General features: G+C 34.7%; 1 protein-coding gene across 3 annotated transcripts in view; it reads left to right on the top strand.

Moving 5' to 3' along the window:
• Positions 1-15,806, top strand: part of LOC149807842 (uncharacterized) — an 84,536-nt gene that overhangs the window by 52,061 nt on the left and 16,669 nt on the right. For all 3 annotated transcript variants that reach the window (XM_089971372.1, XM_089971370.1, XM_089971371.1), the window contains exon 7: positions 6,855-7,046. In XM_089971372.1, the coding sequence (XP_089827498.1) occupies positions 6,855-7,046 (192 nt within the window). The remainder of the gene's footprint in view (positions 1-6,854; positions 7,047-15,806) is intronic.

Below are 15,806 nucleotides of genomic sequence, written 5' to 3'. Positions count from 1 at the left end.
TATTTGATTTAACATATATTTGTTTCTATTTAATTTTTTATCAGTTTTAATTTTTTAATTTTCATTACATGATATTGCAATGTAAATGTATTCACAAGAAATGATACTTTTATCAGAAAATATTTTGATCTTGAATGTTTATTGTATAAACACCAGGTGTTGAGCTAGATCCTTACATTTATTGAAAATTTGTAGCTGCCACGTAAACAACTAATATTTTCTTATATATTATTTTTTGTTGTCGTGGCCATGAAGGGAGATCGTGTTTAAGATTTCAGAGTAAAATGATTGGTTTTCATTATGGTCACACATGGTGGAAATGATCTTTAAAAAGTTCCTAATTTATGTAAGCTTCCAGAACATTATCTCCTGACCCCCTGTATATGTTTTAGTAGATGATATAACCTCTATTTTGGAGAGTTATTCTCAACGAAAGTTGGGCTGTTGCATTTGAAGTTGTATGTTGTTATGTTTGGAGATATTTCAAATTACTTCATTGGAGTTAATAAAAGTTACGCGGATTCAAAAGGATTAATTCTTTTTTCCTGGAAAATACATGCGCTCGTGTGAGATTCTTAATCAAAGACACTTCTTTTATATGATTTATTTTGATCACCAAAACTGGAGTGATAATTCTTGTTTCTACACGAAATTGTAGACTTCAACAATACAGATGGCAACATACGTTATCGTCATCCATCTTGGATTCATGGTAGTGATTAGAATTTGAAATAAGTAGAACAACACGTTTTCATGACCTCAAACATTTTATTCTTGGATTATTTTGGATTTAATTCTATAAAATCGTAGGTTCATATTTGTTTCATTTTTACAAAATTTTTCCAGGAAAATAAATACTGTATTTTTTCAAAGCTTGTTGTTGTTACTCTTTCTTCTTCGAGCCTAAACACGTGACATGAGAAATTGGGGGCTTGTCCGGGACAATTTAGAATTTTGGATAGAATATTTCAGAATACTTATATTTTTGAAATATAAATCTGTATTCCTCTAGTATTTCAAAATTTTAGTGAATCTGCAAGCTTTTTCTAAAATATCATGAAAAGTAGAAATCTTTCGTTCCAACCCTAGCCAGGAACTATTAGCACTTTTCAAAATAGATGAATTGATTCAACTTGCCAGAAAATACGATCTTTCTAAGGTAATGGTTTCCTTTACGAAACAGGAAATAAGAAATATTTTGGTTCAATATTTAGTAGAAAATAATGTTTTGGATCAAAGTGATTTGGCTTCGATCATTTAGGTTGTATCAGACTCTGACCTGAAAATAAAGGAATTCGAATTAAATAGAAGATGGAATTGGAGTTGTGGAAGCTGGAGCTTCAGGAAAAAGAAAGAGAAAAAGAAAGTTATTTAAAAGCAGAAGACAAATAGAACAAAAACAAGTGTAATTACAAAAACAACAAATGCAGTTACAATATGAGAACGAAAAGAGAGACAAGAAAGAGAGAAAGAAGAAGTCAAGCAATTGCAGTTAGATAAGGAAGAAAAACAAATGCACATATAACAACAACGAATGTTTTTGCAAGAAAACCAAATGCAACTAGATAAGGAAAAAGAGAGAAAGAGATTGAATAGCAATGTAGAATAAAATAAATGGAACTGGCAAGTGAAAAGCACATTCATACTTCAAAACCAAATTTCAGTTTTGACCTCGCAAAGAATATTAGATTAGTGCCCCCTTTCAGAGAAAAAGCAGTAGACAAGTGTTTTTCTAATTTTGGAAAAGTTGCTGAAAATTTGAAATGGCCAAGGGAGCGTTGGACTCACTTATTACAATGTGTACTCACTGGTAAGGCTAGTGATATCTACAATTCACTGTCAGTTCACCAAAGAGGTAACGATGATTTGGTTAAAGAATGCATTCTATGGGGTTATGAGTTCGTCCCGGGTGGTCATTTAGGAATGAAAAAACCTTATCATGATATCATGACTCACTTCTTTTGGCAAAAACTCAAAAGTGATCTTGCTAAGTACTGTAGATCTTGTCATACATGTCAAATGGTAGGAAAACCAAATCAAATTTCCCAAGGCTCATCTACAACCTATACGTGCCTTTCACGAACGATTTAGTAGAAATATGGTATATTGTGTTGGTCACTTAACTTAGATCAAGTCAGGTAACCAATACATGTTGACCATTATGCGTACGTCAACAAGGTTTTCAGAGGCAATTCCCTTGAGGAACATAAAATCTAAAATAATAGTAAAAGATTTGATAAAGTCTTTTACTCATTTTTACCTTTCCAAATCTATCCAATCGGGTAAAATGTTAGGCCTGGAACTTTCCAGCCTATTATGCTTGAATTTGGCATTCAGCAATTCAAGGCAAAGGTGACATTACGGTTTGACAGAACATCAATAGAGATAACCTTTAAAAAAAATTTAATAATGGAGATCTGTTTCTCTTGCTCATTCCTCAAAATATATTTAAGTTTAGATATTACGGCCCTTACAAAGTTAAGGAGAAAATGATTGAGTTAAATGCTATTTGTACTCCTAGGATCTAAATAAATTATAGTAGTACCAGTATATTGAAAGAGATAGCCAGGCTAAACATGCAATTAATTTAGTTGTACCTATCCCACTCAGTGATAAATTAAATGAAGGAATATCGTCAGATTCTACTGACATTGGAGTGACACATCTTCGGAATTCAGAAATTATAAATGATCTGAACCGAAAACGTTCACATTTACAAGAGCAAGAAAGAAATGAACTTAAATAGTTATTATTTGAATATGAGCACTTATGTACAGATGTTCACACAAGAACAAACAAACTTTCCAAGACTTTGAAATTGTACATTCTAACTTGTCAAACAACACCCGTACAGGATGAAACCTCTCAAACAGGAATACATGAAAAAAGAAATTCAATATTTGCTTGAGAATGATTTTATAGATCCCACTAAAAGTTACTGGAGTTCACCATGCATACTTGATACAAAATTAGATAAAACTGTCAGTATGTTTACTGAGTATAGGAAGGTGATTAGTGTGACAATAACATATACATTCCCAATACCAAAATTCGATGAATTGATGAGATCGGGAATGCCAAGTATGTCACCAAATTTGAACTTCTGAAAGGATTTTGACCAAACTTCATTAACGGAAAGAGCAAAGGAAATTTCGGCATTCGTGACACCAGATGGACTTCACCATTATAAAGTAATACCGTTTGGGATGAAAGTGTCGCCAAGTACATTTCAACGTCTCAAGAATATGATTACCTCTGCTCTTTACAAGTGTGATGCTTACATCGACGATATCATCATCTACAACGACACTTGGAAAGAACATTTAGCAAGAATTCTGAAATTCTTTGACAGACTCACAGATGCATGTTTGATAATTAATTTTTCTAAAGGTGAGTTCTGCAAGTGTAAGTTTTCAAGGACACATCGTGGAACATGGACAAGTTAAACCTATAAATGCTAAGGTCAAGGCTATCTCTGTTAATAAATAGCAACTGAGGCGATTTTTGGTATTGGTAGGAAACCATGAAAAAGTTGTTCCATTATTTATATAATTGCTGAACCCCTGATAAGTGTATTGAATAAGAAAAACATGCTAGTTTGTACTAAACAATGTCAAGAGGCTTTTGACAAGTTGAAAGCCATACTTAAAAGCACGCCAGTTCTTACAACTGCTAATTTCAGCCAATCATTTAAACTGTCCGTTGATGCAAGTGATGGTGGATTTTGAGCAGTTTTAATTCAAGAAGATGAAAGAGTATGGATCATCCAGTGTGCTAATAATCTAAGAAATTAAATAAACACTAAAGGAATTATTTAACATTCGAGAAGTAACGTTTGCCTTTGATATTGATATTACAACATTTTGAAGTGTACCTTAGTTCTGCTCCAACTTAGATTACTGTATTTAGTGACAGCATCCCCCTACTTTCATTGGCAAGATGAAAAGTAAAGTAAAAGTCTACTAATGTGGAGTTTGTTATTACAGGAATATAATCGTGACATCAGGCGCATCTAAATATAACAAAATGGCAGACGCACTTTCCCGTGTAAAACAATGTATTATTTCATGAAATGTGTGTAATATATATGAGCTCTATTTAGCCTCATGTATAATTAGTATGAGGTAGAAAGAAACGTTCATGTCTAGATCTTTCTTTTTTCTTTATGGGGTAAATGTTATGCATATTTTATTTAATTATATTTGTTTTAATAGATATTTGTTTGTATTTAACTGTTTTTCAGTTTTAACATATTTTTATTTTTCATTACATGATTTTCTAATTTAAATGTACTCACTAGAGATGATACTGTTTGAGAAAATAGTTTGACTTTGACTACTCGTTTTATATGCACCATGTGCTGATCTATATCCTGGCCTTAATTGAAAATGTGTTGCAACCACGTAAACAAGTTCTAGTTTTACTTTTAAATGATTGTTTATTGTCGAGGTCATGATGGGACTTCGTGTTTAAGATGTAAACAGTTTTTTAAAGACGAACTGCGCAATGATCATACAGCCTGTTAATGGAAAATAAGGGACTGTTATAAAATATCCGGTACGAATTTATCTATGAATAACTGTAATAACTTACTCATTCTTGTTCTTAGAATCATCATTCTGCATTTCCCTTAACTTTGCCCACATTTTTCAAATTCAAACATTTGAATGTTATAAAACGTGTATCCAAGAACATATTTTATTATATCATCTTCGTTAAACACCAAAAATTATGTCAATTGTTGCAGACATTTCGCAATAATTACCAGACTAGTTTATGCCTGATAATGACTGCTATTTTTGGTGTTCTTGTATGTACATCAATTCCTCTTCTGTTTTGATTTTGATCAACTTTTCGCGTTTTAACTCTTGTTCTTTCTTATTACTGCTACTTAAAAAAGTTATTTAATTTACCTTTCTTCCATTTAAACAGCAAACAAAGAGCAGATTCTAATATAAGGCAATGATATATCATTATTTTTGACAAAAATGATCGCTTCGACAAACATAAATGAAATAACTTGAACTTTCCGCACATAAAAATATGCTCGGCGAAGTATATAATTTTGGATTTGACCGTTCTAGTCGCGACATATGATCTTTGGTAGGCAACTGTTTATACATCTGGAATCATGAGGCATATCATGAATGGTTGTTAAGCTAAATTTGTTGACACACTGCCAAGGAAAATGTATTTATTTTGGAGACTTTGAACCTAGGTTGAAGGACATATTACAAATGAAAGTTGAAAATATAGGCTACCTCGAGAGAAAAAAACAACTGTCTGATTCCCGACGTGATTCATATCGATTTGGTTCGGTAAATACTGGCTTATGGGAATGAACATGACAACATTGTTCAACGTTATGCCGTATATCGGGTTATTTGAGCTGGGAAAGTGTTAATGTAGATACCAGTGAATGACTTTGAGCCCAAACAAGGTGTTAAATACGATCTAAATGTTGGCTGGTCAATACCAGGTGGCTTGATGGTGAATCTCACTTTCAGTGGTATTTCAAAATGAAATGCAGAAATTGTAGAATACTGAGCTTAATTAAAATATAGACAATTTTAAAGTATGATGCAATTTTCATTTTATTTTTCAGTCAATATAGCCTTGTGATCAAATTTTACAAAACCAGATATCCTTATCATGGTTAAGATAAACGAAATAAAGAAGGAAACAAAAATGAAATTAATAAGTAAAGATATGTATTTCATTGTCGACCTCTGCACAAGCGGACCAAGGCATTGTTATACTAAAAATCCAAATAAAGCATTAAGAAACCGATAAAAACCATAATGGTCAGTATACCACTGATTGAACAAAACTTATTCTAGTGAAAAATCAATTTAAGAACAGATGTGTGTATATGTGAATGTTTGTCTGTCTGTATGTATGTATACATGTGTGTGAAAGCATGCATGCATGTATGTATGCATGTGTGTGTATGTAAGCATGTATTCATGTATGTATGTATGTTGCTGTTGTTGTTGTGTGGTTTAACGCCATTTTTCAACACACGATAGGCCATGCATGGCGGCCGGCATTAATAGGTTCGTACAGCGTATTATTTACAAATTATAACAAACAAATGTACCACAATAATTTCGAAAGCACAAAAGCAGTCAAAGAGAAATGATTCACAAATAGCATAATACTTTAACCAGGAGGGGCACATCGACAACAGGCGTGTTAAACACGATAAAATATATCTTAATGAGAATTTTTTATGACAAATATTAATTGGAATGTGAACGATTGGTATCGGAATTTAAACTATCGATATTCTATGATAAACTCAAATTATTTTCTCACTTGGTTGTTTTTATGTTTTTGTTTGTGTAGGGTTTAACGCCATTTTTCAGTGCACGATAGACTTTACATGGCGGCTGGTATAAGTGGTGGAGGAAGAACCTGGGAAAACCCGGAAAGAACCTCCGGGTATTAGCAAATCTAAGTTATATCATCATTAATGAATAAAATATTTTAATGTTCAGATTTTCCATCCACCTTTCTATTTTCCTTTTTTATTTTAGTTTACATACGTTTGTTGTAACGTAACTATTTTCGCGAATATTTCAAGATTTGATATAAGTGGCAAACATATAATTCTGTAAAGAAATTCATTGTTATTTAAAATTTCAAAATCATTTTATTATTTCATTATTCGTGACTATTTGCGACCAAGTGGAGAGAGTGGTTCCACAAAATGACAAGTTTATGTAACTGTCTTTTATAGAACAATGGCACACTTTGAAATGTGATCCATATCAGTTTTGAACTGTACGACCGTAGATAAAGATGCATCAAAATTAAAATTGTAAAACATTCACATTATTCTCAAATTTCAGTAATAAACTGTGAAAATTCCATTCGAAACGCCAAACATGGGTCTCTGATTGTCCTGCAAGGAATAAAGGGGAACATTAGTTACAATACGAGCGTTTCATTGACTTGTGAACACGGCTACCACCTACAAGGACGAGGTTTGGTACGATGCAATGGTTCAGGACAATGGGAAGGGGACCTAGGAACCTGCTCTGGTAAGCAGCTTGATTTACATCCTAGTTTATAGAATTTGAAAAGGGACATTAAGATTTTAATTTTAAGATTTTAAATTGATGGTCTTACACTTTGTCAAGTTTCAAATGAGTTTTGAAAATAAATATAGTATTCACTTTTGTGCATGTAAATGTTTCCTGAACTCTTTGGTATAAGGTCTCATTGCATCTTATACTGATATAATTGAGGGTTTATTTCGATTAATCATACCTTGTTGATTACTAACTATTATTGTATGTTTAGGTTTGTTCAATTTCTTGTTTTCTTTTATTTTAATCAGGGAAAAAATGATGGACCGATGTACGTGTGGCAAAAAAATTGTGATTTGCAGAGAATGAGACTTAAATTTTAATATAAATGGTAGTTTACATTGTTCATAACAAAAAGTGATACATCATTTTACTAAAAGCAAACAGATGTCTGTTTATATGATTATAAAATAACCGTGATGACACAGTATAATAAAAAGAGATGACAGGCTATATGAATTATGGATAACTACATCTGTGGTATATAAATAAGGTAGCATGTATTCATTGTCTAATTCTGTTGCATATGTATCATCTACTATACACAATATATACTAATAAAAGAGGTGTACCCACTCTACTTGTGTCTGATAAAGATGATTAACATAACGTATTTATACGGTACATTTAATATGATGAAGAATGTTAAGCTAATTCTGTGGAGTGCAAGTACTTTAATATTATTGTATTGCAAATTGGAGTAAATCGTAGTCTCATGCTATGAATGAAAATGTTCACTTAAGTAGTGTTTTTTAAGTGCAAATCTAGTGACGTTGTCCACCCTCGAGATTAATTTCATTTTCCTTTGAAAAGGAAAGTTTACCAAATTGTGTTTTTAGGATATCTTACTGCTTTTTTATAACGCATTTTTGTTTTATGTAGGACATAATGTACAGTAGCATTCGCACAATTGTGCATCATGTGCCACTTTTTTTCTGACTGCACCGCAGCCTGCTAGTTGTTCCTGGAGAATGGGATGGTGCCACCTCCCCCAGGCTTTATGGATTCAAGGAACCTTTATAGTTTGGCCTCAATCTGTGGTCCATAAAGGTCCCTACAGTTGAATGGTTGGCTGTCATTAGTGGGAAGGAGAGCTCGGGAACGGTCCTGCTTGCTTTTCATCGCTGGTTTCTTGTTGCATTTGCCTGGTGGTTTTTTTTTTTTTTTTTCGAGATTTTTTCTTTCATTTTTTTCTTTTCTTCAAAATGTTCTAAAAGGAGGGGGGATGTTCTATGCTGTTTATAGGGGTTCTTAGTAGATATCATGTATGAGGAGAGATTTTCAAGGTTATTATGAGATTACTAGTCGAGGTGTTTAGGGTGTGGTTCCTACGTTATGTTATTTAAAATTTTAAGATATTGCCTCTTTAAGTTATTTATTAATTGATGTTTTTAGAGATTGAATGTTATTTATACCTTATTTAGCAAGAGACCGGAGTCCTATCCGATTACACGGTTCGTTAAGGACATCTGGGAGAGGAATCCTAGCTGATTACTCGGTTCGTTAAGGGCATCTAGGACATCCGATTTTGCGGTTTCCTTAGATTTTTTATAGGTGCTTCGTAAATGAATTATTTATTAATACTTTTATAAAATTGAATGATATGTTATGGTTTTTTTATGTGGTGGCTTCTAAATTTATTTAGCTAGCTACTAGGTCTTTTGGTTTTGTGCGTATAGTAATTATATTTTGTTCGTAAGTCCTGCTGAGTCTATGAATTGATTTATATTTGTATATGCTGATTGTTTATTTTTATTAGAGTCCATAAATAACTCTGGGTATGTGTTTGGTGATCCAATCTCTGTTTGGTTTTTGATAAATATTTTCCGAGCGGGTTGATATTTTGGGCATATATTGAATACGTGGTGTAGATCTTCGGTGGTGTGGCAGTTAAAGTAGTTAATGGTTGCTGGTTTGGGTCCTATAAACCTTCCAAAACTGCTTGCTAGTTTATTTTTTCCAGTTATTATCCTGTTTATGGTTTTCTGTTCTAAATAATTACCCTTAGGTAGCTGTATGTTCCTATCTACGTTTGTTTGGGTTTCATGGTGCTTTTTATCTTTTGTGGAGGAGTTCCAAAAATCTTGCCATGTTTGGTCTATATATGTTTGTGCGAAGCTTATTGCTTCTGTAGAGCTATAGTTAAGCTTGATAGAGTTTTGATCTCCTAGTTTGGTTTTTGCAACTTTGCTGTTTCGTTGCCAGAAATTCCATCGTGCGACGGTATCCACATGAGCTCGACTAATTGATGTGCTGTGGTGATATCATCGATTAATTGGAATGCTCTGTCGAGGAATTGTTCGCTAGAGTGTGTATTGCGATTTTGGATCGATTTGATAACGCTTAGGGAATCGCTTATAATGACTGCTTTATGTATTTGGTTGTCTTTGATCCATTGTAGTGATTCAAGTATAGCCCAGAATTCAGTAGTGTAAATGGAGCAGTAGTCAGGTAATCTGGATCCCGTTTGTATATTGAATTCAGGGATGACTATTGCTGCTGCTGTTCTTGGTGGGTTGTTTGTTTTTGATCCATCGGTATATATTTTAACATAGTCCGGGTATTTTTGGTTGATTTCGTTTACCAGTACAGGTTTTAGTAAGTTTTCTTGTCCTTCTTTATTGCCTAATTTGGTAGCTTCAATGTTAATCCTTGGTTGTTTTTGTAACCATGGTGATTTGTTCTGGTCTGTATTGTTTGTTACCTGTTTTTTAATAGAGGTATCTTTTCTTTTAGTTCAAGGATTACTTTGCCACTTGGTGTGATAGGTATGACTTTGGGTTTGGAGACAACTTTACACTTATTTATAGCTATTTTGGTGGGATGGTTGTCTGGGTGGGTATCTAATCGAATGGAGTATCGGAGGAGCAGTTCTTGCCTACGTAATTTTAAGGGTAGTTCTCCTGTTAGTGTTTGTAGTTCTTCTAATGATGTTGAGGGGAGTGTTCCTGTGCATAATAGCAAGGCTTTTCTCTGGATAGTGTCAAGTTTTTGTAGTACAGGCTGCTTAGCCGAGTTATATGCTTGGCAACCGTAATCCAGTTTTAATCTAATTAGGCGTTTATATATCGTGAGGAGGGTTTCCTGGTTGGATCCCCAGTCAGTCCCTGTGATGTTCCTGAGTAAATTGAGATCTTTGTTACAGTTCTGGGTGAGTTGTTCAATGTGCTGTTTCCATGTGAGGTGGTTGTCAAAGAACATTCCTAGGAATTTTACTACTGTTACGTATTTGATTAATTGATTTTGTATATAGAAGTTTGGATAGACTAGGTTGTTATTTCGTTTGGGGGTGAATATGATTGCCACAGATTTTTTATGAGATATTTTGAAACCCCATTTGTCCGCCCATCTCCCTATGTTGTCTAGCCTCTGCTGGATTTCTTTAACTACTGTGTTATTGGCAGGATTTCCATTCCTCCATATGCCACTATCATCTGCAAATTGTGACAAGTTTATTTGTGTGGAGGCTACATTGAGGTCAAAGTCGTTTACCATTAGGTTAAATAGTAACGGACTTATTACACTGCCTTGGGGTGTTCCATTTTCAAGTGAAAATTCTTCCGAATGGGTGTTGCCTATTCTTGTGGTAATTTTCCGGCCTGTGAGGAAATCGCCAACCCAGTTGAACAAGCGTCCAGTTATTCCAAATTGGTTTAATTTGGCCATTAGTCCATTGGTCCATACTAGGTCAAACGCTTTTTCTAGGTCTAAAAAAACCGCTATGAGGTTGCGATCGGTTTTCCTATATGCGTTAAAAGCGAGTTTGATGTCTGTTTTCAATCTGAGAAGTTGGTCAGTGGTGGACCGTTTGTTCCGAAAGCCACATTGATTTATGGAGAGTAGGTTATTGGTTTCTAGGTGGTGTTTTAACCTATTTGCGATTATTGTCTCCATTATTTTGCAAATATTGTTTGTAAGGGAGATGGGTCGGTACGAATTTATGTTGTTGGGATCTTTACCTAGCTTGGGGATTGGTATTACTATGGCCTGTTTCCATTTGGTGGGTAGTTGGCCTATATCCTATATCCTATTAAAGAGTTTGATTATGGCTATTGTTATATTGATAGGTAGTTTTTTGTAGATAATGTAACCTAACTGATCCTTACCAGGGGATGTTTCGTTTTTGGATCGTAGGGCTATCTTCCATTCATGTACTGTGATGTCGCTATTTAGGTGAGATTCTTTTGTTCCTTGGTCTTGAAAGATTTGAGGTTGGGTTCCCTCCATTAGTTTTTTGTGTTTTTGAAAGTTTTTGGTGTGATTATTGTTGCTACTCATGTTCGAAAAATGCTTCGGTAGGAGGTCTGCCTTATCTTTATTTGTTATGGCATTTTTGATTTTTGGGGCTGAGGTAGTTGCTTTCCCTTTTATGGCTTTGATCCTGTCCCATATTTGTTTTGAGTTTGATTTTAGACTCAATTTAGAGCAAAAGGTTTGCCATAGATTAATTTTAGCTGTTTTTATAGTTTGTTTTAGTGCTTTTTCTTTATCTTTATATTGCTGGAAGTAGATAGAATTGTTGGTGCGTTTATATTTATTTAAGGCCCTTTTTTGTCTTGATGTGCTATAGTGCACTGTTTAGTCCACCATGGTATAGGGTTTTTATTTTGAATAGTAGTTGTCTTTGGTATGCATCGGTTAGCTGCTTCTATAATTGTGTCTGCTATGTTATCATAATGCATGTCAATACTTGTGCTTTCTAAGTTATCTGGATTTACTCTTGCTAGTAATAATTGGTATTTGTCCCAGTCTACCTGTTGGTACCTCCATTTAAGTGGGGTTTCGTTAGGAATGTGTTGAGTTTTTGTTTGAATATTGATTGTGATGGGAAAATGGTCACTTCCTAACGTATCTTCCTGATCCACCCACCAATTTGTGATTTGAGCCAATTTTGGGGTAGTGATGGTTAGGTCTATGGCTGAGAGAGTGCCATCCTCAGGGTTTAATCTAGTTTTTCGACCCGTCATTTAAGATGACCAGATTTTTCTCAGTTATCCATTTTTCAACCATTTTTCCTCTTTGATCTTTCTTTTTACCTCCCCATAATTCACTGTGTGCGTTGAAGTCGCCACAGATCATTAGATTGTTGTTGCTGTTATTAGTGATTGCCTTTAGTGAGATTAGGTTGGTAGGGCAGAAGGCATCCCCTGGATCGTATGCATTTATTATTTGAATGTTTGTGGTTCCTATATTTATCATTACTGACATTATTTCGATGCTATTATTGATGTTTAGGTTAGGGGGTACTTCTATTACTTCATAGTAGATTAGCGTATCTATTAAAAAAAATTGCTAGTCCACCCCCTTTCTGCCCCATGGGTCTGTTTTTAAAGATTCCCTTGGTATAGCCTTGTAGTTTGGGCAGGCTTTTGTGTTCTTGTGTTATGAGGGTTTCCTGTAGGCAGATTACGTCTGGGTTTATTGCCGTATTATACACTTTGTTCTGCAGTTCTGATAGGTTTTTAAAAATTCCTCTGCAGTTCCATTGCCAGATGGTGATTTTATTATTTTTTGTACTATTCATTTTTGACGATGTCTTTATCTGTTAGTCTTGTGGTCCAATCAGCTAGTATGGTGAAAATGGTTTTGAGGGTTCTGATTATGCTACTGAGATCTTGCATTCTGGTTCGTGTTGTTAGGTTCATTGCTTCCTGTATTAATTCTGTGTCGGGGTGTGTGTTAGATTTGGGGATGTTTGGGGTGACAGTTTTGTTTGTTTGTATCTATAGTGTTATCAGGGTGGTCATGGTTTGTTACAATGTGGGTTGTAGTTTTTGGTTCTTTTATTTCCTGATTCGAGGGTATGTTTTGTGGTGCAATGTTTTCCCTTCTGATTCTGCGTGGAGAGTTTTGGTGCTCATTGATTGATTCAGAGGTAGATTATGGTGTGTTGGGGTTGTTTTTACAAATAATGTTTATGGCAGAATGGTAGGTGAGGTGTTTTTCGTTCATTAAGTCCACTATTTGTTTCTCTTTTATTGCAAATCCGCATTCTGCCGATCTAAGATAATGGTTTTCTTTACAGTTAGCACATTTTTGTTTAATTGTGTGGCATTCTCCTTTGTGTTGACCTCCGCAGTACCTACATCTTGGTTTGAATCTACATCTGAGGGCATAGTGTCCCCAGTGCAGGCATTTGGTGCAAAGTCTTGGCCTATTTATGTAGTTTTGCAGCTTATGGTACACTCCTGACTGTCCTAGTTTTATTGTTGAGGGTATTGGCTCGGTAGCCTCTATAACTGCTTTGTTTGTTCCTTGTCCCTTTTGATTTTTAAGACGATATACTTTGGTGGTCTGTGTTCCATTTGCTGTGAGTTTATGAAGTAGGCGTTCATTGCTTATGTCCTTGTTGTATCCGTTTAGTGCTATTACTTTTTTAAAGATAGTGGTTTTAGTGGGTTCAGCCAGATTAGTTGTGGTTTCACTGTGTTTGGAGTTCGAAGTGACTCGTGGTTTCCTCTGAGTGCTATGATGTCTCTCTACTTTGATCTTTATTGGCCCTATTGTTTCAATTTTGATGAATTTTTCCACCTGTTGAATTGTGCTGCATTGGACAATGAGGTAGTTTCGCCTTGGTCTTATCAGTTTGAATTGTCCAGTGTGAATTTTGGCCAGTGCTGTCATAATACTATTGGTACGTAGACTAATAATCCTGTTGCACCTGCTGCTTATGTATATGGTGTGTTCGATGTAATGATAACTGTACATTTTGTTTTGGGGGTTATGTTGTTGTTTTATTTCCTGTTTTGAGTTAACCTTACTTATGGTTTTTTTTTGTGGGTTGTTTAGGGGTTTTAGAGGGCCCTTGCCATTACCTAGGTATGTGTTTTGGGTTGTTTGGGGTCTTTGGGTTGCCATATTAGTGATGCTGCCGGGTCGTTTTGTAGTGTCTAATTCATTGGATTTATTCCCATAGGTTGGTGGTTCCTTTGCTGTTATTATCCCACATGGTCCAGGAGTTTGGCTTGAGTGTCTAGTTTATTTCCTTATGTTTTGATTTAATGTTGTTTGCTTGATTTCCTGTTGTTGGTTTGTTTGCATGCTACTAAAATTGGTTATTTCATTTTTGGTGAATTTTGGGGTGCTGGTTATAGTTATGTGGTCTAATTGTGAGGAGTTTAAGGTATGTAGGTTACTGTCAAATTCATTTGTTAGGTTTGGAATAGTGGTGTCTATATCTTCATTTGTGTTTGGTTTTTCCGCTTCCTTGAAGAGGATTGGCGATAGTATTGGCATTGTATTTATATTCTTCTCTGGAGTGTAGTTTTGTATTTCTAGTAGTTTCTGTTGGTGGGGTGGGGGTGTTAATTATGTCTGCTGGTTTGTGGTTTGTTTGGTCTGTGTTTGAGACCAGAATTTGGGGTCCCAAGTGTGATGTTGGTTGAATTCGAGTGTGCTGTGGTTGGTACTACTTGCGCTAATCTTGCTTGTTTTACATGCTTTATTAGTGCTGTTTGGAGTTGTGATACATCCACTATTTGTACTGATTTATTGATAGGGTTGTTTGGTGGTTTGTGTGTTTGTGTGTTTGGATTGAATAGAGCCATTTGTTTGGACCTAGTTTGCAATCTTCTAATTAAATTGCGCATAGCATTGAATGATGACTTACCTTTTGTTTTTGTCCTAACCCAGTCTGCTCCTCCGCTAGAAGTCTCTCCTTTGTTTTCTGTTACGTGTTCATATCGTTCCTTTGTTTGATAGTTCTTTCGTTCTGTTCAATTCCTTTGTTCACGGCTTGGCGGTTTGCTAATCGTTTTCTCTTCTTGGTATTATTTATTTGCTCTTGTTTTCCTGTTCCATTATTCTATTTTAATTGGTGATGGTGGTGGCCGCACTCAGTAGAACTTTTAAAATTATACACCAAGCCGGTTTTACACAGTAAACAAATCAAGCAAACTGAGAGATAATTTTCTTGATAAAGTGACTCAGAGCAATAAACTGTAAAGAATCTTTAGGATTTAGTAGCTTTAAATTAGGTTTTAGACATAAGGTGGATCGTTGTGATTATTAAAAAAGAACCAACTTTCAAATGAAGAGTCAGTCATTAATCTTATTGGCTATGGTTCTGATTTGATATATACGTTTTACAATCTTAACACTTCACTGTCAAATTTGAAATTTTATTATAATCGAAATACAAGCGTATGGAGTTTTCAGCCTGGTAACGTAGTTCTTGCTTTCTGCCTTATACCACAAAATCATCTTCAGGCAAAGTATTATCGGTCTTCTACCGTTGAAACACAAGTAAGTGACTTAAATTATATCATTAACACACCTGGTAGGCGAAAAGACAAACATCTTTCCTACAATATGTTAACGATATATGTTGATAGATATAGTCCTGTTAGATATTCACTCAATTTAGTTGTATATGTCTACCACAGTGAGGATTTAACTGATGCAATGAAATCGCACTGTCGTCACTTTGGAGTAGATAAATTCGGAATTCAGTAATATTAAATAATCTGGACCAGAAATTTTCACATCTGCAGCAAAAATAATCTTATATAATAAATAATTGACTTAAACTACTGTTATTTGAATATAAACAAATATGTCTAGATGTTTATATAGCCACTAATAGACAACTGCACTGATAAAATTGGAAATGCTAAACAGGTCACCAAGTAATGAAATGATTCATGCAAATCATATTAACGGAAAGGGAAAAGGAAATGTAGACATTCGTAAAATACGGACGTGCTTTATAAA

This window comes from Sinohyriopsis cumingii, chromosome 1 (assembly GCF_028554795.1).
Source record: "Sinohyriopsis cumingii isolate HCF-2022 chromosome 1, ASM2855479v2, whole genome shotgun sequence".
In the NCBI taxonomy this organism is placed as follows: domain Eukaryota; kingdom Metazoa; phylum Mollusca; class Bivalvia; order Unionida; family Unionidae; genus Sinohyriopsis; species Sinohyriopsis cumingii.
This window is presented reverse-complemented; position numbering and strand designations above follow the sequence as displayed.